General features: G+C 39.3%; 3 protein-coding genes across 4 annotated transcripts; 1 reads left to right on the forward strand and 2 right to left on the reverse strand.

Annotated features, from left to right (window-relative positions):
- Positions 1-4,140: 4,140 nt before the first annotated feature.
- On the reverse strand, positions 4,141-6,368 carry LOC129747017 (uncharacterized). The gene is made up of 4 exons (XM_055741030.1): positions 6,036-6,368; positions 5,899-5,967; positions 5,395-5,671; positions 4,141-4,694 (listed from the first exon to the last, which is right to left on the reverse strand). The coding sequence occupies exons 1-4, from the start codon at positions 6,298-6,300 to the stop codon at positions 4,169-4,171; spliced, it is 1,137 nt and encodes a 378-aa protein (XP_055597005.1). The 5' UTR covers positions 6,301-6,368; the 3' UTR covers positions 4,141-4,168.
- Positions 6,369-6,691: 323 nt separating this feature from the next.
- LOC129747549 (heat shock factor-binding protein 1) lies at positions 6,692-15,530 on the forward strand. The gene is made up of 2 exons (XM_055741825.1): positions 6,692-7,110; positions 14,798-15,530. The coding sequence occupies exons 1-2, from the start codon at positions 7,018-7,020 to the stop codon at positions 14,951-14,953; spliced, it is 249 nt and encodes an 82-aa protein (XP_055597800.1). The 5' UTR covers positions 6,692-7,017; the 3' UTR covers positions 14,954-15,530.
- On the reverse strand, positions 14,260-18,575 carry LOC129747548 (CBY1-interacting BAR domain-containing protein 1-A). Of its 2 annotated transcripts, XM_055741823.1 has the most exons (5): positions 17,819-18,575; positions 16,443-16,475; positions 16,063-16,365; positions 15,849-16,004; positions 14,260-15,690 (listed from the first exon to the last, which is right to left on the reverse strand). In XM_055741823.1, the coding sequence occupies exons 1-5, from the start codon at positions 18,482-18,484 to the stop codon at positions 15,580-15,582; spliced, it is 1,269 nt and encodes a 422-aa protein (XP_055597798.1). In that variant the 5' UTR covers positions 18,485-18,575; the 3' UTR covers positions 14,260-15,579. The 2 variants fall into 2 exon arrangements, with proteins under 2 accessions (XP_055597798.1, XP_055597799.1); XM_055741824.1 differs by lacking the exon at positions 16,443-16,475.
- Positions 18,576-21,843: the final 3,268 nt, after the last annotated feature.

A 21,843-nucleotide genomic window follows, 5' to 3' on the forward strand; every position in this document is an offset into this window, starting at 1 on the left:
ATCCAACCTAATTCAATCTTTGTTACTGACCGAATATTGGCAGTTACCAGAAAAATTTGAATTCAAAAAACAATTTGAATTTAGGTACCGCCATGTAAAATAACAGCTATCATCACTCTTTTGTTAGTTCTGTAACTGAAATCTAGTTAGCGCTGAATGTCAAATAGTTTTGCTGCAAATCGCCAATTCAATTTGAGCGTCTCGATTGTCTTCCTCGATGATTTTCAACCTACTGAAATCACAACAACTGATGTGTATCAAACATCAAACATCAAACAAACATGATCGACAATGATGCTACGCTAAATGTTTGTGAATCAGTCAGTGAGCAATGCTCAGAATGTATCAAGAAGTATGTCGATCTGATTGACCACGCTACGATTAGCAAAGGAAGTACGCGATGCCCCTCGGTTGATTTTTTTGTATCTAGTTAGTGTTAATTTTTAAACATTGTAAAACTTTAACCCCAACATTGCTCTGAGTAATGCAATTTTTGAAAAAAGAAAAAAAGTACTTAAGTCCAAATATTGTCGCTGAATCCCCAAACCGGAGTTTTTGACTAAATCAGCGACGGATAGACATCACACGACATTTCCTGTTGACAGACATCAAGACATTTTTTTATCGTCGCTGGTTGGCAAGGCTGCCAATCACCAATTGGCACTGCCAATGCCAATTTCATCTACATTCATAATATCTCGGACTGCAATATATCAATTTGAAATCCCTTTTTTGCATATTGAGGGTGAATAAATTTGTTATCGATCATTTCTTATCATAATTTTTGCGTAGGTATAATAAACAGATTTTTTTTTATATTTGTGAATTTATGATCGAAAAAACGAACTTTTTTCGAAAGATTTTTTTATAATGATTTGTCAAATTATTTATTGCATTGAAGAAAATTGGAAGATATGAAACTTTGCTTTAATTTTCGTACTTAGCTTGACAACACAAATAGTCAAAGATCATGATATCACCTCCGTAAGTAAGAGTTATCTGTGATTACCAATTGAAAATATCCAGAGTAAAAGAGACATCAACGAGTGTATGCGAGAGAAGATCTTAACCCTCATCTGTCCCAGAAATTTGTACCCGTTACAGTCCCTGCAGTGTCAATTTGACACTCCTGGCTGAAACCGATATATCTATGTGGTTTCTCAACCGATTTTTACAAAATTTATAGTTTTAAAAACCTCAGACAATATTCAGCTGCAACACTTCAGTTTTCCGTTATTCAAAGTCTAAGAAAAAAAAATACGAAAAGAATGCTTCGGAAAAAACACTGTAGATCAGCTTCGGAGTGGTCAAAAAAAAACAGTATATATTAATGTCCAAGAAAGCTGAAGTTAGGAGTATTATGTTACACATAAGGATATATTTTTTTGAAATTTTCATCATGACAACAAAAAATGTAAAAAAGTTATATCAAAACCTTTTTTCAATCAATGAACCGTCAAAATTGTTTAATTAAGTCACACCAGATAAATTTTGAGAAGAGGATTGGCACACACGTTATTTGGCACAATTTTGCATTTTTGAATTTACAAAATACAAAACACAGAATTTTTGACGAATTTTCAAAGGTAAATTTTTTTTAAGCGTTTTGTCAATTTTTAAAAACGAACACACTCATACAGGATCTCAATGAAATCTGATGTTCCCTTCATCTGATGTATGCCGTGACCGAGATTCGATCTCATGCCTGCAGGCTTAGAAGACTTCAAGGCTATCCTCTACGCCACAAACTGCGGCTTTTTATATATTTTTTTGCAATTTTTTTGATTTTCTAATATTTAAATTCAACTTTGCACTAGAATTTGAGTATATTAACGCAAGATTTTTATTTTTATTTTCACCAAAAAGCCAATTTTATACGGATTTTAGTGGTGCAATTACATGTATTTTCTTTTCCCATTAGAATATCTTATGAAAAACAACAATCCCTTATTGAATGCGGTGTTCATCCTCAGAGTTCGATTCAATCATAAGATTATCTTATGAATTTCATTATTTTTTCTTATAGCGCAACTTAGTAAGAGAATCTTATGGCATAATTAATAGAATTTTTCTGAGTGTAGCGCTTCGATACTTTACAAAAGTATGATAAATAAAAATGTGACATACTTTCTGAAAATTATTAATCAGATAAGCCAAATAAGAAAGGGAGAGCATCAATTTTGTACAATGAGAATGGCTGCTAATCCCAAGCACCATTCTTTTGGACTTTGTGCAAAATTGATGACCTCGATTAATCACGGAGTAGCAACCATTGGCGACGTGGAACTTGTTCTGCTTAGCCAAGCCAGTGATCATGGAATTCATAATGTATAGTTTGAAATCAAATGTAAAAGATACTTAATTCCTCTAAAATCGATTTAAAAAAAACTGTATTAACTGTAATTAAGAATTTCGAGGTTAATGATTTAAGGTGGATATGAGTAGTCAAACAAGCTTAGCTAAGCTAGCTAAGCTAAAACAAAGCTCTATCTATTGAAATAAAAAAGCTAGAATTTTCATTTTTTTTATAGTGCTTTCAAGTTATGAAGCATGTTTTAAGAAGCAAATGATCTGAAGACACTTAAGAGATAAGACAAAAAACAGAGGCGCTACGAAAAAAGTTCCACTTTTAGCCCTTTTGGACCACTGTGTATCGGCGTGAAAAACTTATCTCACATTAAAAAAAAAAAAAGTTGAAAATTTTTACATCAAAAACAAGAGTTTAAGTTTCAAATAAACAAAATTTTAAAAAAAGTTTAAAATTTTGAATTTCGTAAAAATTGTGAATCAATCCTGGGCATTTTTCTTCGATATCTGGGCAACCGAACAAGATCGGGCATTTCCCAATTTTTTCTTTGAAAATCTGGGCAAGCTCGGTTAAAACCGGGCAATCTGGAATGCGAATGAGGCATCTATTTTCAGATACATTAAAATTATCGTTTTCAATTCAATCAATATGATAGGATTGAGGAGAATTTTCCTATATTTTTATGTTGTTACGCGTCTTAGTTGTAAATATTTTTCGAGATGGTTGATGATTTTTTCTACGATTTTGGAACTAATAAATTTCCATAAAGCAGAAAAAAAGTTATTACGAGTGCCTAAAAAATAAAATTTGATGAGAGTTACGTTGTTTGATAACAATACAGAGGCTGTCCAAAAACTACCTTTTTGTAAATGATAAACTTTAATTTCCTGTTAGCTACAGCTCAACTTCTGTTGCTCGCGAGCCGCAGGTTGCCGACCTATGGTCTAGGGCCTAGGGGCTTGTCCCTAGCTTTGGGTAAACCTAGAAATATAAGGCCTTCCTAGGGATTTGAATAAACCTAGAAACTCGGTAAATTGAACAAAAAAAAATACATTTTAATTTTTGGCAACATTTTAAGTTGCCTTAAGAGTGTTTATATTTTTATGCCAAACGGTCATTATGCAAAACGGACATAATGCCAAACGGCCATCATGCCAAATGACCATTATGCTTAATAACCATTATGCCAAACGACTTTTATGCAAAACGGCGTTATGCCAAACGTCTTTATGCCAAATGACTTTAGGCCAAACGGCGTAGGACCGTGTAAGTGTGCCAAATTGCCAGGTGAAGAAAATTTGTCAATAATTACCCCACTTAGCCCTACTATGTATCAGGTTTCTGGTCTCAGGAATTAGGTTTTCAGTCTCAGTTTTTAGATCTCATGTCTCAAGTCTCAGCTTTTAGGTCATGTCCCAGGTCTAGAGCTTCATGTCACAGATCTCAAATTTCAAGTGTTTAGTCTTCAGTTCTTAGATCTTCGTTTTCAAGTCTCAGATTTCAAATTTCATGTCCGAAGTCTCAATTCTCAGAACTCATGTAATGTCTTATGGCTCAAATCTCAGATCTTATCTCTAGCATCAGTACTAACCCTACTCCTAACTTAAGCATGCGTAGGAGTATTTTCATTGAAAAAGTCTTTCCAATTTTTAAGATAAAACTGTGTCAAATCACTGAGTAAATTTTAATCCCATTTGAAACATTTGCGGAGAAAATAATCGGAAAGAAATTATGCTCTCCAACACAGATTTTGGTTAATAATCTTAAGGCTGTGATATGAAATCAGGAAACAATTGACAATCCAAAAAAAACATTTTTTTAAATACACATAACATAAAAGAGAACATAAAACTAACTTACCTAAGGATTATCCTCATCGGAACCTAACTCGAAACTGTGTTTGATAATAGTCGCCCAGTCGTCACTTTCGCCTTGCTTCGGCGGTCGCTTACTGACTGCAGCAGGTTTATCACTACTTTTAACAATCTCTGCAGGTCGAATACTCTTTTTCACAACTGCTGAAGGTTGAATACTCCTTTTTACAACTGCTGCGGGTTGACTACTCATTTTCACAGTTGCTGCAGATTGAACACTCCTTTTTACAACTTCTGAGGGTTGAATACTACTTTCAACTACTGCTTCCTTTTGTTGATGACTCGATTGTGGTAACGGATAGATATTTTTCAACGCAACAACTGTTGGAGCAGCAACGAAAACCTGATTTTCGTTACTTATGTCCAGCCTGTCTAGCTCAACATCACCCTCATCAGAGGAGAATCCTTCATCTGCGATAGCATTTCCATCGTTATCGTATAGGAAGCCGAATTCCCCTTTCTCTAGAATGTATTCGTAGTCATCATCATTTTCGTAATCGTCATCGAATTTACTGGAAACGAATCATGAAGCAATTATATATATCAGCAGCAACACGAGAAAAGGGTCTATGTTCATTTATGACGTTTCGAGAAAAACGCGTTTGAAAATTTTGCAATCTTTTTTAAATCGCTAATTAAAATTCACGAGGAATCTCCCAAGTCTTTATGGTCAAAACGGTGCGAAGGATCATTTTAAATATGTTTTTATCGATACGACGGTGTTATCATGAAAAAATAGCCCGCAATTGTTTATAGACCCTAGCTGGAGTATGAAATTCGTCTAAATGTTTTATACACCCTTCGCTTTGTACTGTATGTCTTATGTTTGTGAGTGAGATGGAGATAAAATTTCCCCTATTTTTTGACAAAGGCTTATGGTTCTCGCTATAGGAGTGAGTGAATAGCTTCCGCATTCTTCCCCTTTTAATGTTTTGCATCTAGACCGTTTGCTTTGTTGTGGAGTAAAGGGTGTATTAAACAATCTGTGTGAGGATAATGTCATTTTATGGCTCCAAATTTTTTTAGATCCTTTACTAAAACTGCATTATAAATCTTACGAAAACTGAAAAACTAAAAACGGTCTTTGTGTTAAGTAGAGCTTATATTGGGCTATTAGAATCCACTGAAAACCGGTTTTGTTTACTTTGTCTTTTATACCCTTTTCACATGTTGCTGCTGATATGAATGTAGTTAATTATGCATTTTTCTTACCTTTTGATGTGCAACGACGGGATCCAGTCGCGGTTCTCGGAATCCGAAAAGCTAGCCGGCTGGCCACTGTGAAAGTGTCGGGAACAGACCCGGTCGTACTGTTTGGCCGGCCGATTCAAACGACAAACCTTCATCCAAAGCGAATGTCTTCTCAGGATCATCAGGTTCGTCACCGGATTCTTGGACAACCGCTCCTTGGACGGTATCCGAAACAGGCGATACTTTGGTGCGGAACTGTCACAGTCCGGAACACAGCACCGGAGAACCATTCTGGGGACTGCGAATCACAAAAAAGAATTTTTGGTCAAATCAATCGAAATATTAAACTCGCGTTCAAAATATTATTGTTTATACACTCTTAAACAGGAGGAGTAAAACGTGACAGTTCAACTTGACGTCGAATGAGATTGTTTATCAACAAACTTTCGAGGTGTCCCTCCGGGGGATATTTTTCGTTTTTCTCATGGATAATTTTGAATTTTGTTATTTAGATTTACCACTTACCATGTAATTCACCTGATTCACCCTCTGGAAGCTCTGGAATTTCTGGAGGTGCTTTGAGGCTGGGTAAAGCTGAAATTTAAAGATTTTATTAGCTTTTTCATACCTAGCTGAGAACTGGAAAAAACAATTAAAATCACCCTTTAAAGCAAGACGCCTGACCGTTTTTGCACCGACAACATTCTGCCTGAGTTGTGATAAATCGTCATAACAATCTGCCGCGAAGTGTTCTGAACAGATCCCTAGATATTTTCTGGGTCTCCATTCAGTCGCACGGCCACAAAATCTGACCCACGCATCGAACTGCTCTTTGTTCGAGGGAAACTTATGATACACGATATTTTTGTTGTCCTTAGTAACTGTAAACTTATTCAAACAACCTTTAACGGCACAGAAATATGCCATTCTATTGCAGTTTCGCGATTTATTCGAAAACCCGATAAAATCCCCAATCGAAATCGGAGAAAACAAACAATAAAAAAAAACTTGCTGTTTATTATTGTTCGAACACGATTAAACATGAAGCTCTTCTTTGATTGAAAAATAACGAAATTTGGAAGATTTCCATACATATAACATTAATTTATCTACAACAAATTCTCGAGAATCTGATTAACAAAACATGGTAAATGTCTTTTAATTTACTTGCATTATTTGTAAGCAGATGTTGTAAATACGTTTCCCCGTAAACAAAAATCTTTCCGCATCGGGTTCAAACCATTTCGACTGGCGCTGTAACTGACATTTGCGTGGCATGCGCGTATGCTGACTTCAACCCTGTGCCGACCAACTGCAGAAAAATAGCAAAAACAACAAACGCAGTATCCTTCCGGGGTAAACATTTCCAGCGTTTCGTTTCCTGTTGCCGTCGGTTTTGTTCGATTGTCGGAATCCGGTTAGTCACTTGGTGCCAAAACCGCTCCCAAGTTAGGTCGTTGTCGCCGTCGTCGTCGGGAAATAGTCGCGAAGTCATTTCCCTACGTTTTGTCGAGTAAGCATAAAATTGAAGGTGCCAAGCTGTGTAATTCGCGTTTCTAGGCGTTGTGTTGTTTGTTGGGCGATTGTTTATCGGTGCTGTCCAGTTGTTGAGTCGATTGCCGAAGGTCCACTCCCACATCCAGAATGGCCGAGATGAAGGCGGATATCGAAAGCGACGCCGAGCAGAACTACTCGATGAACGTTGATCCCAAGAATATGCAGGAATTGACCATCTATGTGAGTATTCCGGGTGATTCTATAATAACTTAAGGTTTTAGGTGGAGCTTTTTTTTAACATGTTTCCGTCCGGATTGGGGGCGTTTCTCAAGAATTGATGCTTTTGCATTATTGATCAAACTGAGTCCCCTATCTGGAAGATTCTTTCAAAAAAGCTTCTTTTCCTCAAACAACGAAACATGACTAACAACGTATGTTTTACAGAAACCAGAATCATAATTGAATCAATTCAACAAGCTTCAAAAGATTTTGAATTGCTTCAAACTTTCCTTTGAAGTTGTCAGTACGTTTTAGGTTATTATACTTGTAGTATCCAAGAAAAGGATCTGCTAACTAAACCGTTAGCTCTTGCTGATAGTTTGAAGAAGAATGTTTTGTTGTTGTTCCCTATAACATCGAGTGTTGCTTTGATGAACAAAATGAAAACTAGACAACCTTTGAATAAGTGGCGATACTACATTTACTTCCCTTTTTTTTTGACTATCATTTATTACTGTCAGTCGTTCAACGATTTTCCATAAGAAGAAAAAACTATAACTGGATAACTCGTACTTCCCTCAAATCAAACTGCCTGCACTATCTTCTTTGACATTGTTTTTTTTCTTCATAAATCTATGGTGTAAGATTTTCTCTCTCAAGATCAGCATTACAGATCTCAAAACCTTTCTTCTTCTCAAGTTATCCTTCGATTTTCAATTATTACATTATCACCAATTTTCTCATCAATAGATTTGTTATATCATCAAATATTTCATTCCTCATACTTGCAGGGGGTCACATAGATTAAACCCATTCCTAAAATACAATTTCATTTCTTTTTCCTTATTCCGAACATCTATCGCTTATATCAGATTCTTTCACATGTTAAATATACGTACTAATTCACTTCAATTCTTTGGATACTGTACTTCTCAAATCGCTTTCACTCACTTTGTGTTACGAATGCTTTGTGTATTCTCATTTTGCCAAAATCTACAATTTTACTTCATCACTTCACAAAGGTATTCATCATTTGAACCACTCAAAGTTATCTTGAAAAGCCAAAGTTCAACACGCATCATAAATTGGACCACGTGACCACACAACTGCACGTCTCTTATTAGCTGAGCACAACCAACCAAATCAAAGTAGGTAAACTAATTTTGTTTTGTTTTACCTCACTTTTTTTTTACCACTTCCTGTCAGTAACCAATACCATCCAACTTTTCATCATTTTCCTCCTGGGAACTCCATTTCCCATCAATAGGCACTTCATTTATGCAACTTAATACTCATGCACTAGAATGGAATCAGACTTTCATTAAACAGCATTCAAGCTACTGATCCTTGCTACCATTTTCTGCCGTTTTGCAGAATGAAACCAGACTTCAATCTCCGCATTTAAGCGACTGGTTCATATCAACCTGCCTTTCGGCAGAATGGAATCAGACTTCAACTGCGCATTTAAGCGCCTGATCCATTTCTACATCTTTCTAACCTGCCCTTTGGCAGAATGGCATCAGACTTCCAATGTGCATTTAAGCACCTGATCCATTTCTACTACTATTCCTGCATTTTAGCAGAACGCAACCAGACATACAAGTTCGCATTTAAGCGACTGGTTCGTTTCTATTCCTTATTTCTCCTTTCTTGAAATGTTCAAGAATTCAGTACTTATAAATTTTTTTCCCTCTTTAAATTACTCACCAAATGGATTATCCATTTTTCTCCTCGTCGCCAAATGTAGTATCCAAGAAAAGGATCTGCTAACTAAACCGTTAGCTCTTGCTGATAGTTTGAAGAAGAATGTTTTGTTGTTGTTCCCTATAACATCGAGTGTTGCTTTGATGAACAAAATGAAAACTAGACAACCTTTGAATAAGTGGCGATACTACAATACTTTACTTAGCTTTTTCCTTATTGTAATTGTAATTTCCTTATTAATATTTTTTTGGAAAGCTTATTTTTTTTAATTATTTTACTGTCATTCTTCTAGGTATCAAAATCGTTTAATTAAATTTTAAAATCAAGGCATTATGTTTTTTTTGAAAGATTTTGCTTATATCACCTAAGCTTAAAGGGCCTCAGATTGGTCAATAAACATGTCTGGCAGAAAGACAAAATATCAAAATCTTTACTTAAGTATATTCATATTAATCTATGTCCTGGGAGTCAAAATCTAACAGTTCTTTGATTAGGAATACATCCAAAAGCATTGTCCTAATAAACAAATGCACTGCCTTATTCCAGATTCCAGTTTTTTTTTTCAAATATTCAGCTAATAAAAACCTAAAAGCCCTGTAGCACCATGTTGTGTACTCAAATCAAGTCTATGTTGCTGCTTCAATCTTACTGTTTTTATTGACATTTTAAAATATTCTTTTAGCTCGTGTAAATTAGGTCCATTATCAAAAAAATTAATATGTACCGTGGGAGACAATTGAAATACACGTGTGGTTAGGTTAACGTGTGACGGTGGAATCATTTATTTTAGCAATCTTACAACAAGGCACGGATTACTAAGATTATACCATAATTAATTCTACGCCTCCTATACTGCCGCTATTCGCAAGACTGTCTCATATGCATTTTCGTCATTTTTCAGTTTTTCTCAAAAATCGTTCAAATACAGTTAGTTCTTCAATTTATACTTAAGAACTTGAGAACTTTCATAACTTTGTTCTCAACATATATGAAATAAAACCAAGTCATATCTGTCCCATATGAAATATACCCGCAAAGCTGTCCCATATGTCTATTTATACAGAATGCTTCAAAATTGCTCTTCTAATTTACGTTAGTTTTACAAATATTCATATAATGTGTGCGACAAAATAAGCATTCATTGAAATTGCAAAAGTTAGACTAGATAAAACAGTACAGTAAAGTTAAAAATAAAAATCTCCATAATTTTACAAGCTAAGTTTAGCCTAATGGGTAAATTCCATCAAACTTTTCAATTTCGCATGAGGCTTATTGAATTGTTCTTTTTAAAATATGGAAAACAGTCAGCTACAAAGCCATATTTTTTAGGTTTTTGTCATGCTGTTATTTGCTGCTTGGACTTTCATAAAATCTATTAACAAAAATACGCAGTCATATTGAATTGATTTTTCTCATCAAATATTTGCAGCAGCCAAGATACTTTGTTGTTTCTGATTCAGCATAAATTTAATTTGAAGGTATTTCTAGTCTTTTTAAAAAGATAATCGACCGAAAAACTTTCCAAAATATGATGGTACAGGTTGTTTTCTTCATGGAAAGTTGTTATTCATTTTATTTTACTTACTTACTTACTTAATGATCCCGCGCCGATCCTCCGGTGCATAGGGCCGTGGTAAAAGACCTCCACTGTTGACGATCCGGAGCCAGCGTCTTCACCTGGTCCCAGTCAAGATTCTCGTCGACAGTTCGGATTTCAGCGGCTAGGCTTCGCCGCCACGAGTTTCTGGGCCTGCCTCTTCTTCGATGACCTTCTGGATTCCAATCTAGCGCCTCTCTGCAAATCTCGTTTTCATCTTTTCGCAGCGTGTGCCCAATCCATCTCCACTTACGTTCCCGAATCTCGATTTCTAGCGCCCTTTGATGACACCGGCGATGTAGTTCCTCATTCGAGATCCAGTTGCCAGGGCACCAAGCGCGGATGATATTCCGCAGGCAGCGGTTTACAAATACTTGCAGTTTTCGCGTCGTCACTGCATATGTGCACCAAGTTTCGCACCCGTACCCGTTTGAGTTGAAGATTCGGATTTTTGTTCGTAGAGAGATCTGGCGTGACCGCCAGATGTTTCGGAGACTCGCAAATGCGAAACGGGCCTTTCTAATCCGGGTTTGGATGTCTTTCCTGGTACCACCATCAGGCGTTATCTGGCTAACAAGATACTGGAAGCTCTCCACTTTTTCAACCTGTTGTCCAAATACCACGAAAATGGAACGATTTTCTGTGTTGATTCCCATTGACTTGGTCTTTCCGATATTGACTTTGAGACCTGCTGCCTCCGAGCTTTCGGTGAGGTCGTCGAGTTTGCTCTGCATATCCGGTTGTGTTTGGGCAAGCAAAACAATATCGTCTGCCAGGTCAAGGTCCTTCAGCTGCTCCATTATTGAAGGATTCCACGGCAATCCTCGATTCGGTGCACAGTGGATCGATGCTGTCATCCACTCATCCATTACGATGAGAAAAAGCTGCGGTGATCCTTGTATCACTCCAGCAGTTACCAGGATGTGATAGGACTAGACACCGTGGTGCAAGACCTTGCACGAAATTTCCTCGTACTGTGCTTCGCTGAGATTGTTGACTATGGGAGCGATTTTTGCTGTGTCAGGCCGGATACCGTTGCCGTCAAGAATTTGGCCCAATTACTTGACCTATGGCATGTAAAAACTGCACTTCTCGATTCGGACGGTAAACCCGAATTCTTCCAGTCGCTGTAGAAAAGAGAAAAGGTTGCGCTGATGTTCTTCCTCCTTCCTGCCACCCACCAGAATGTCGTCGAGGTACCTAGATGTAGATGCTAGGCCTGCTAGCATGGTCCGCTCCTGCTGAAACGCACCAGGAGCGGACCGGATGCCTGGCGAGAGCCTTGTGTACAAGGTTGCCGAAAAAAATTCTGTGTTTTTCAGAAAAAAAAATCTGACTTTCTGTTATTTTACCCAAAAATTCTGTGATGGTTTTCTGTGATGCTATTTCCATTAATTTCATTGAAAACTCACGATAAATTGGGTCTCTTTTACAATTAAACTGATTAAAATCAATTAAAATTACCAATTCTATGATACTTTACTGAATTACAAAGTTAAAATCTAAATTTCATATTGACCAAAAAATTATAATTTTGGAATTCAAAATTTCAAAATTCTGTGAAATCTGTGAATTTTTCAAAATTCTGTGTTCTGTGACACAGATTCTGTGCTGAAAATTTGCTCAAAATTCTGTGAAATTACAGATTTTTCTGTCATTTTGGCAACCTTGCCACTGAGGCGGCGAGAAATGTCACCAAATATCTCCATTTGCGGCGGCTGTTTCTCCCTCTTCGGCTAGGGAGTTTGTCTAGGCTCTCTTGTCTCGTCTAAAGGTTGATACGGTCAAAATTTGGTCAAGGGAAAACGCATGTAAATCGGTGTAATCGTTTATTTAAAAAATCAAATTAAATTTCTTTTTCAAGTTTAATTAGTATAAAATTCAGGAAAAATATTCAGTTAGGCTTCCGGTTTTCCAAATCCGAATTGCCGGGCCTTACGCTTAACCCCTGCCATCAGATTTTGTACAGCCAGCTTGTCCACCTTCTTCGCCGCAGAAAGCCAGTTTGCCTTGATCTGCTGCTCGTCCTTAGCAGTTTTTTTGGTCTTCTTTAGGTTCCGCTTGACAATAGCCCAGTATTTCTCAATTGGGCGGAGCTCTGGCGTGTTGGGAGGGTTCTTGTCCTTGGGAACCACCTGCATGTTGTTGGCGGCGTACCACTCCATCGCCTTTTAACCGTAATGGCAAGATGCCGAATCCAGCCAAAACAGTACGGAACAACCGTGTTTCTTCAGGAAAGGCAGCAGACGTGTATTCAAACACTCTTTCACGAAAATTTCTTGGCTGATAGTCCCGGAAGCTATGAAAATGCTGCTTTTCAAGCCACAGGTACAGATGACTTGCCAAACCAGATATTTCTTCGCGAATTTTGACAGTTTCATGTGCTTGAAAATATCTGCTACCTTTCCCCTTCCTTTTGCCGTATAAAACTCCTGTAGAGGAAGCTGCTTGTCGTAGTTTTCGTCGTCCATTACCACGCAGTCAAACTTCGTCAGCATCGTCGTGTACAGCCTCCGGGATCGCGCTTTGGCCGTCGTATTTTGTTTATCATCGCGATTTGGAGTTTCTACCTTCTTGTAAGTCGATAGTCCTGCTCGTTTTTTGGCTCGATGCACGGTCGTAGACCCAGCTTATTTGCGGCATCTCGGAGAGAGAGGTTAGGGTTTCGCTTGAAACTACCGGAAACTCTCTTTGTCGTCTCAGCGGCTTCCGGTTTTCGATTTCCCCCCGATCCAGACTTCCTGGCTGTCGACAAACGTGGCCCAAACACTTTAATTACATTTGTAACGGTTGATTTGGCAACTTTTAGCGATTTTGCCAGCTTTGCGTGCGAGTAGCTCGGATTTTCGTGATGCGCGAGCAAAATTATGATACGCTGCTATTCTTCCTTGGATGGCATTTTGACAACTGAAGAATGAATTCCAAAATCAAAATAAGAGCAACATTCTACACACAAACACCTTCAAAATGAGGGGTGTTAAGGTTTTTTAAATGCAAAATTAAAAGAAATACGTCAAGTTGATATTGAACAAATTTTGACCGTATCACCCTTTAACATAGCTTAACAGATAAATCGGGCAAGTTCAGAAATTTCATAAATATAAAAATATTGAACAGGAAATCCGGGGCAATTCAGTTCATACGCCTATCTTCCTTAGTTTGTTTACGAACTTTTCTGATGCGAAATTTGTAACCAAGGGTTGGCTACTGCCCAGCACTACTAAGACTCCCCTTCAGACGCCTCAGGGTCGGCTTTTCGCAAATTAAAACTTCAAGGAAACGCTAGCAAATTCAATTTCGAGCTTCGCTCGCCAACCTTTATTCCGACTTGTCGACAATCTTCCAATTATCCCCCAGTGACTGTGCAATTACTCTCCTACCTTACTCTGCTGCTTCGGGCCCTTCGTCTTTGGTTCACCCCTTCTCACACCGTCGGTTGTCCCGTGTTTCCTCGTAGCTGTTGGAGGAGGCACACTCGTGGCTTAGGTGGGTTCGTGGCGCCGGACTTCGGCACGGCGGGTGGAGCTTACCAAGTGGCTACGGCGGGCAGCTAGGATTCCTCGGAGGCACTTCTGGTAGGCCTTTGAAGGGTCTTGGAGGAACACGAGCGGTAGAAGTCTCGAACTAAAACCTCGGGGTCCTGGTGAACAGTAGAAGGAAGCAAAATGGCGTCAGGTCGGGTATATAGGTATTCACGGGGATATAAGGCTACCTGGTCGGTTTTTCACGCACACTTGAACTAGGTTTTCACGGTGCGAACTGCTGTTTGGCTTACTGCGCCTTAACTATGCTTTTCGGAACAGCGTAAGCGATGGTAGTATTAGCTAATATAAAACGACTAGCCTTCAACCTTTCGTTCTCAGCGTTGCACCATGAAATGGCCATTTTGGACCAGCACAATGCCGCTCATACCCGACCGATGACCGCCCCTCCCTTCGTTGCTGACCCTTTCTCTTGCCTCTTGCTCCGTGATCCTTTCATCCTTACTGCGGCCCTGCTCCATTATAGCACGCTCATGCTGCCCTCTGTTGCATGCTAGCCCCTGCCTGTCAGTTTTATGCTGCTGGGCTGCGTCCGGGATATCTGAGGTCTAAAGGCTGGTCCGTTTCACTCTCCACTGAATCACTAGCACTTCCTCGACATTTAACGTTACCGCGACGAATCTTAGTAATCTTGAACAGTAACTTTCACATGGTTACAAATTTGTGTGATACATAAATAAACTAAGGAAAATATTAAATGTGAAAGTCAGGACTCGATTATCCGTTCCGAAAAAAATTAGGTGAACGCAGAATCGAGGCCGGCCTATATTTAACGAAAGGTACATATCACAGTTATTGTATTCGCACTTTCTCAACTCCCGCCATCACCCCAATGCAACTGAATCCGTTCTCTCCGTCGTTGCAGGTCCAGAGTCTGATGCAGAGCGTCCAGGACAAGTTCCAAACGATGTCGGACCAGATCATATCCCGTATCGATGACATGGGCAACAGAATAGACGATCTGGAGAAGAGCATCGCCGATCTGATGCAGCAGGCGGGCGTCGAAGGGGGCGAAAAGTAAAAACCGAAGTAATCAATGTTCTTGCGTTTATACGAATCAGAGAGAATTGCTGTAAATTTTACCTATTTTATTAGTTAGGCACAACTCATTGGATTCGCCATTCGGTCGTTAACTGATTGCATTTTGTTTTGTTTACATATTGTGTACGTGAGGGCAGGATGTGCGGGAACATAAAATTTCGTTTAGCATATTTTATTTTCTTTCTGGGGTGCATAAGATTTATTATTTTAGGGACGAACAATTTGCTTTCGCCAACAAGGGAGAACCTAGTTTTCCCCCAACCACACACCTTTCCTTTTACTTTTATTCGGAAGCAATTCAAACGATGAGGCAAACCACTATTGGCGGGACAATTTCATAGGAAACCCGATTTTTGGTTGGGAGAACTAAAAACTACCTAGTACAGTAAGAATTATCGATAAAATACCCTATCATTCACATTCTTTCTAAACCACAAACTCACCCACAAATCGATCGCTAACACAACCACAAAACTGAATGAAACAGTGGCAGGAAACCAAATGAAAAACAAATAAAATTAATGATAGCACACCAAAATAACTGATATGTAGTTGAATGAATTTTCTTTTTCTTTTCTCTCAATCCGCTAGTGGAAGTTTGCTTGCCTATACCTTGATATTCCGAAAAATACCATTTATCGACTTAACAAAGTACGTTGTCCTGGGACTTGAATGGGAAGGAGTGCTTGTGAGGTTGCCGCGTGGATTTTTCATGACCTGGAAAGGATAAGTTCATCGGTTTCAAAATTAGGTGGAAAAATAGTTAGGGAAATTTCGGCATAAACGAAATTTCAACTGTGAAGTACGCATCAAGCTTTGGGGGTCTAATCTTTAAGCTTAATAATGGTAAATTTAGAATCAACCCTAGATCCTACTTGTTTCACCAGACCGGTGTGATGGGTTCGAGCCACTGCTGGCTGGGCTCTGTCTTTCCGTTGCTCTTCTGATTCCGTTTCTGATTCGTCATCACTGTCGCTTTCTTCATCCGAGCTAGTTTTCGAATCCTCGAAAAGGTCCCGTTTTACAGAGTCCTGTATTTTAAGGAAAAGTCATTACAAAAAAAGCTTATGAATAGTTCGTAAGTCTCACCAATGATTCTGTCGACCGTTGCAAATTGTGAGAATTACGACGTATTCCGGCCACGGCTGTGCTACGTTGATGAGGATCTTTCAGATGTTCGTCGGCCAAAACGGCTGACCCAGATTGTGGCTGTTCATCGGTGTGTTCCTGAGATGAATTCAGCGATGTGGAGCTGAAGCTTTTATTCTTACGCCCCAGGGAAGCGGATCCGGCTGCAAACATCGAACTGAGCGCGCCCATCGATTGCGATTTTATACGCTGCAGGAAGTACCGATCGGAAAGCTCGTCTTGTTGGAGATATTTTTTGAATTGCTATTTTATGGACGGATATTTAAAAAAAGTACTTATGAAAGCATATTTCTATAAAAAAAACATTAAAGTTTAGTTACCCTATTTTGTCTTTTCAATTCTTTGTGAACGCCCTAGTTTAGGCAGCATGTATTATAAATTAAGTAAAAAGATGTTGGTGTAAATCAGACAAAAAAATTTAGTTTTAATATTTTGCTTCAAGTGGATTGAACTGAAAAATATAGGCTTGGATTTAAAATCTCAATCATAAATCTGAATTTTAAATCCTAAGTTTGAATGTCAACTCAAATACGAGTCTGGTTTTATCCCGAATTTTCATCCTTTAGGATGATTCATCCCTTAGCAAAATCAGAATCTGGACTGCAAATTTTAAACTGAATCTGAAATTTGAATCTGAAATCTAAACCCGAAATCTGAATCTGAATATAATAAAGAAATCTGATTGAAAATCTGAAATCTGAATATGAAATCTGAATCTGAAATCTGTATCTGAAATCTGTATCTGAAATCTGAATCTGAAATCTGAATCTGAATCTGAAATTTGAAATCTGAATCTGAAATCTGAAATCTGAATCTGAATCTGAAATCTGAAGTCTGAATCTGAAATCTGAATCTGAAATCTGAATCTGAAATCTGAATCTGAAATCTGAATCTGAAATCTGAATCCGAAATCTGAAATCTGAATCTGAAATTTGAAATCTGAATCTGAAATCTGAATCTGAAATCTGAATCAGAAATCTGAATCTGAAATCTGAATCTGAATCTGAATCTGAAATCTGAATCTGAAATCTGAATCTGAAATCTGAATCTGAAATCTGAATCTGAAATCTGAATCTGAAATCTGAATCTGAAATCTGAATCTGAAATCTGAATCTGAAATCTGAATCTGAAATCTGAATCTGAAATCTGAATCTGAAATCTGAATCTGAAATCTGAATCTGAAATCTGAATCTGAAATCTGAATCTGAAATCTGAATCTGAAATCTGAATCTGAAATCTGAATCTGAAATATGAATCTGATATCTGAATCTGAAATCTGAATCTGAAATCTGAATCTGAAATCTGAATCTGAAATCTGAATCTGAAATCTGAATCTGAAATCTGAATCTGAAATCTGAATCTGAAATCTGAATCTGAAATCTGAATCTGAAATCTGAATCTGAATCTGAAATCTGAATCTGAAATCTGAATCTGAAATCTGAATCTGAAATCTGAATCTGAAATCTGAATCTGAAATCTGAATCTGAATCTGAAATCTGAATCTGAAATCTGAATCTGAAATCTGAATCTGAAATCTGAATCTGAAATCTGAATCTGAAATCTGAATCTGAAATCTGGATCTGAAAACTAAATTTAAAATTTGATTTAAAAATCTGAATTCGATTTCCAGATTTTGAATCTTGGATTCGGTATCTGAAATTCGAAATTTTATCGCCTGGGTCAAATTCTCACAAACCTGATAATCCCGATTTTCGTCAATATCCGCGATATCCTGGTACGTTGCCGAAAGGACCTCCACCGCATTCGAGTGGAACTTCAACTCGATCATAACGAAATCCAGCAGTAAACCTTTCAAATTCTCCAGCTTGCGTTTCTCGAATCGACCCACAATCTCCTCCATCTCCTTAAGGCTTTTGGCCACCTCGAGGTTAGTTTTCATCAGCTCTGCATCCTTGGCCGTTTTCTTGCCCCGGGCGTTGCGCACCCTCGATTGATCGAGTTGCTTACGCTTGGCCAGCTCTTTGTCCCGCACCATGATGGTCTCCTTGACGCTCTCCTTGCAGTGTTTGCAAACGATTTCGTACTGGGACAGTTCCGAGACGATTCGATTTTCCAGACGCTTCACTTCCAAATCCTGGAAATCACCGATCAAGGTGATGGCTTTGGAAAGGCTGGACAATCCGCTGGCCAGGGATTTGTTGTACTTTTCGGCTTCGGAATATTCGCTGGTTACGTGGGCCAGGTCATCGGAACGATCCCGCAGCCGAGCCACCTTCCGGGTAAATTCGGCAAAGGCCCCGCAAAGATCACTGAAATGTTTCTCCACCGAGCTTATCCGGTCCAAAATGAATTTGGATTGTTCCTCGCACAGGATTGTGCTCGCGTTGCTTGTACGGAGCATTTTTTCGATTACAGTTATTTTTCGCGGTAAATCACTTCAGTTTTCCACTCAAAACTCCAAAAACCTCAAAACAGAGTGATGTTTTGTAATATTTATGTTTGTATCCTTCAGTTGTCTAGGATACGGGCAACATTCAACATGTTGTATCAACAGCATGCTTGCTCATGCGCGTCAGGCAGGTGAGGCGTAGAGCTTGGCCGTTGGAGAGTTTTCCACTCGTTTCGAAATTGTGAGTGTTACATTGGTTCCACATATATTGCATATGTCATTGGAAATGAAAACATTTAGGAAAGAAGGTGTCCTTTTTTCATAAATCCTAGCGGAAATCAATTTTTTTGAAAACTGTTATGAGTTTGGTTCAACAAAGGAGGAAATCAATTCACTCGATGGTTGCTAACCAGTGAGGTTTTGCGGTGCGCTTTATGTGCCTAAGAAATATCGAAAGTGATTGCGCTTTCCAATGAACCGTTATTCAGCTTTGAAATCTCATACGGCGAGATTGTGGAACTTCTATCATTTCTTTGAACCGAAGAAAAATTAAATGAATCAGCACATCGTGATTTTGGAAATCTGCTTTTAATAATTATTCGTATCTTAGTGGTAGCAGTCCATCTCATATCTCGAAGTTATTTGGTTCAGTTCTCCAAATAAATTGAAATTATTTTTTATAAATATTAGAGCTTTTCAATTCTGTCGAGGAAAACTATTATAAAATTGAAATTTTGCAAATGATGTAAAAATTCTAGAAATTCGTTTTTTATCAGTCTAACTGAAAGACTGTAAGGCTTCCTTTGCGGCATGAATATAAGATTTGAAAGCATTGATAGACTTCAATTTTCAGGTTAGGTTAAGTTATATAAAGTTGTTTTTGACATTTCTCACGCAAATTAACTGGCGTCTCACTGGCGTGTATGGACGAGAACATGAAAATTAACCTCCGAAAATTTCAGTGCAAAAATCGTTTATCGCACGATAACGTTTCGACATTTACTGGAATCAAACTATTTGAATTAATAATCTTAACTATGAATTAATAATCTCAACATAAACACAGATGAAATTTTATTTTAGCAGGTACAACAACCGAGCGTCTGTTCTCCAGGTCCAGGGGCGGCTCAAACAGCGTCTGTCTTGCAGCAAGCAGCTGAATTTATGAAATGCGGCTCCCGCCAGCTAAGTCCAAGATGGCAGCCCCATCGCGGGATAGGGACTTTAGACTAACAACCTACTGCTCCTGGTATCCTGTATTGTTACAGAAACTTAGAGAAGAAATGACCGAATTGGAATTTTGGCAACGACTTTTAGCATGGAAACACGGACTAGAATTGGAACTTGGAATGTTTTGACCCTTGCCCAGCCAGGAAAGCTGGCTCAACTTGCTAGAGAAGCTAGCCGCCTCAAGCTAGAGATATTGGGACTGAGCGAAGTCCGTTGGCCTAACACTGGAGAACACAAGACACAGTCCGGGCAAGTACTGCTTTACTCTGACATACGAGGAGAACATGCTACTCGGGAACGAGGAGTTGGTTTCCTGTTAAGCCCGCAGGCCCATGCGGCCCTCATAAGATGGGAACCGATAAACGAAAGAATAATCGTAGCCAGATTCAGAACACGGGTTAGAAACCTTACAATGGTCCAGTGTTATGCGCCAACTGACGTTGCCGATTTGCAGGAGAAAGAGCAGTTTTACAGTCAATTGAACAGCGTGGTTGAGAGAATTCCGAAGGGTGACATTCAAATCCACTTAGGCAACTTCAACGCAAAGATTGGCTCCGATAATCAGGACTTTGAGCGCATCATGGGGCGCCATGGCCTAGGACAGATGAGCAAAAACGGAGAGCTGTTTGTAGAATTTTGTGGCAACAACAACATGGTGATCGGTGGATCGCTCTTCCCCCATCGACCAGCACATAAGGTCACTTGGGTATCCCGAGATGGCCGAACAGAAAATCAAATTGACCACATCTGCATCAGTCGAAAATGGAGAAGGAGCCTTCTTGATGTCCGCAACAAACGAAGCGCAGACATTGCATCTGACCATCACCTCGTCCTTGGCGAGATACGACTGAGAGTTGCGCTTGTCCAACGGCGCGAGGAGAAAGTCGGGTGTCGATACGACGTCCGCCGGTTGGAGAATCCAGAGGTGAAAAGGGCATACGTTGAATAGCTAGAACCCCGAGCCACGGAGCTGCCGACAGTCGGAACAGTCGAAGAACAGTGGTGTGGAATCGAGAATGCCTTTATCACGACGAGCCATGGTACTCTCGGTAAAGTTTGTGGAAGACGAAGTGAATGGATGTTGGACTGAGCATTTTGATCAACTTTTCCGAGTTACAAATAGCAATGGCCAACAGAACCCGCAGCTCGAGGCGCCCACAGTAAGTCGCATTAATGGCGTCAACTCGGAAGCGCCCTCGCTGGCTGAAATAGAATCGGCAATCAAGGACATGAAATCCAACAAAGCGCCTGGAATCGATTGCATTCCTGCTGAAATGCTCAAAGCCGACTCTGCCTTGTCAGCACAAATGTTGCACCGTCTTTTCGCTGACATTTGGGATACTGCAACATTCCCGGCCGACTGGATGCAGGGTATCCTCGTAAAGGTCCCAAAGAAAAGAGACCTAACAGAGTGCGGTAACTGGCGTGGCATAACTTTGATCTGTACAACCCTTAAAGTACTCTGCAAAGTGATCCTGAACAGGATCCAGGAGAAAATCGACGCTACACTCCGACGGCAACAAGCTGGATTCCGATCCAGACGATCATGTGTGGACCACATCACAACGCTACGAATAATACTGGAACAAATCAACGAATTCCAGGACTCTCTTCTGCTGGTGTTCGTTGATTTCGAAAAGGCATTTGACCGACTGAACCACGAAAACATCTGGGCTGCTCTTAGACGACGAGGGGTCCCAGAGAAACTAGTCCATCTCATCGAAGCACAGTACGAGGCATTTTCGTGCAAGGTCTTGCACGACGGTGTCTTGTCCGAACCAATCCCGGTAACTGCTGGAGACAAGGATGTACTTTGTCACCGCTGCTTTTTCTCATCGTAATGGATGAGATCTTGACTGGATCTATTGACTGTAGACCAAACCGAGGATTGCCGTGGAATCCTTCAACCATGGAGCAACTGAACGACCTTGACCTGGTAGACGATATTGTTTTGCTCGCCCAAACACAACAAGACATGCAGAGCAAACTCGACGACCTCACCGAAAGCTCCAAGGCAGCAGGTCTCAAAATCAATGTCGGAAAGACCAAGTCGATGGAAATCAATACAGAAAATCGTTCCAATTTCGTGGTAGCTGGACAACAGGTTGAGAAAGTGGAGTGCTTCCAGTATCTTGGTAGTC

Source organism: Uranotaenia lowii, chromosome 2 (assembly GCF_029784155.1).
Source record: "Uranotaenia lowii strain MFRU-FL chromosome 2, ASM2978415v1, whole genome shotgun sequence".
Taxonomy (NCBI): Eukaryota; Metazoa; Arthropoda; class Insecta; order Diptera; family Culicidae; genus Uranotaenia; species Uranotaenia lowii.

Coding starts and splice junctions, on each gene's coding strand:
- LOC129747549 (XM_055741825.1), top strand. CDS start 7,018: ATGGCCGAGATGAAGGCGGATATCGAAAGCGACGCCGAGCAGAACTAC. Junction 7,111..14,797: donor TGCAGGAATTGACCATCTAT/GTGAGTATTCCG, acceptor CCGTCGTTGCAG/GTCCAGAGTCTGATGCAGAG.
- LOC129747548 (XM_055741823.1), bottom strand. CDS start 18,484: ATGCTCCGTACAAGCAACGCGAGCACAATCCTGTGCGAGGAACAATCC. Junction 16,476..17,818: donor ACGAAAATCGGGATTATCAG/GTTTGTGAGAAT, acceptor TGCCTAAACTAG/GGCGTTCACAAAGAATTGAA. Junction 15,691..15,848: donor ACACCGGTCTGGTGAAACAA/GTAGGATCTAGG, acceptor TATCCTTTCCAG/GTCATGAAAAATCCACGCGG.
- LOC129747017 (XM_055741030.1), bottom strand. CDS start 6,300: ATGGCATATTTCTGTGCCGTTAAAGGTTGTTTGAATAAGTTTACAGTT. Junction 5,968..6,035: donor CAGGCGTCTTGCTTTAAAGG/GTGATTTTAATT, acceptor TTTAAATTTCAG/CTTTACCCAGCCTCAAAGCA. Junction 4,695..5,394: donor CCGTCGTTGCACATCAAAAG/GTAAGAAAAATG, acceptor ATTCGTTTCCAG/TAAATTCGATGACGATTACG.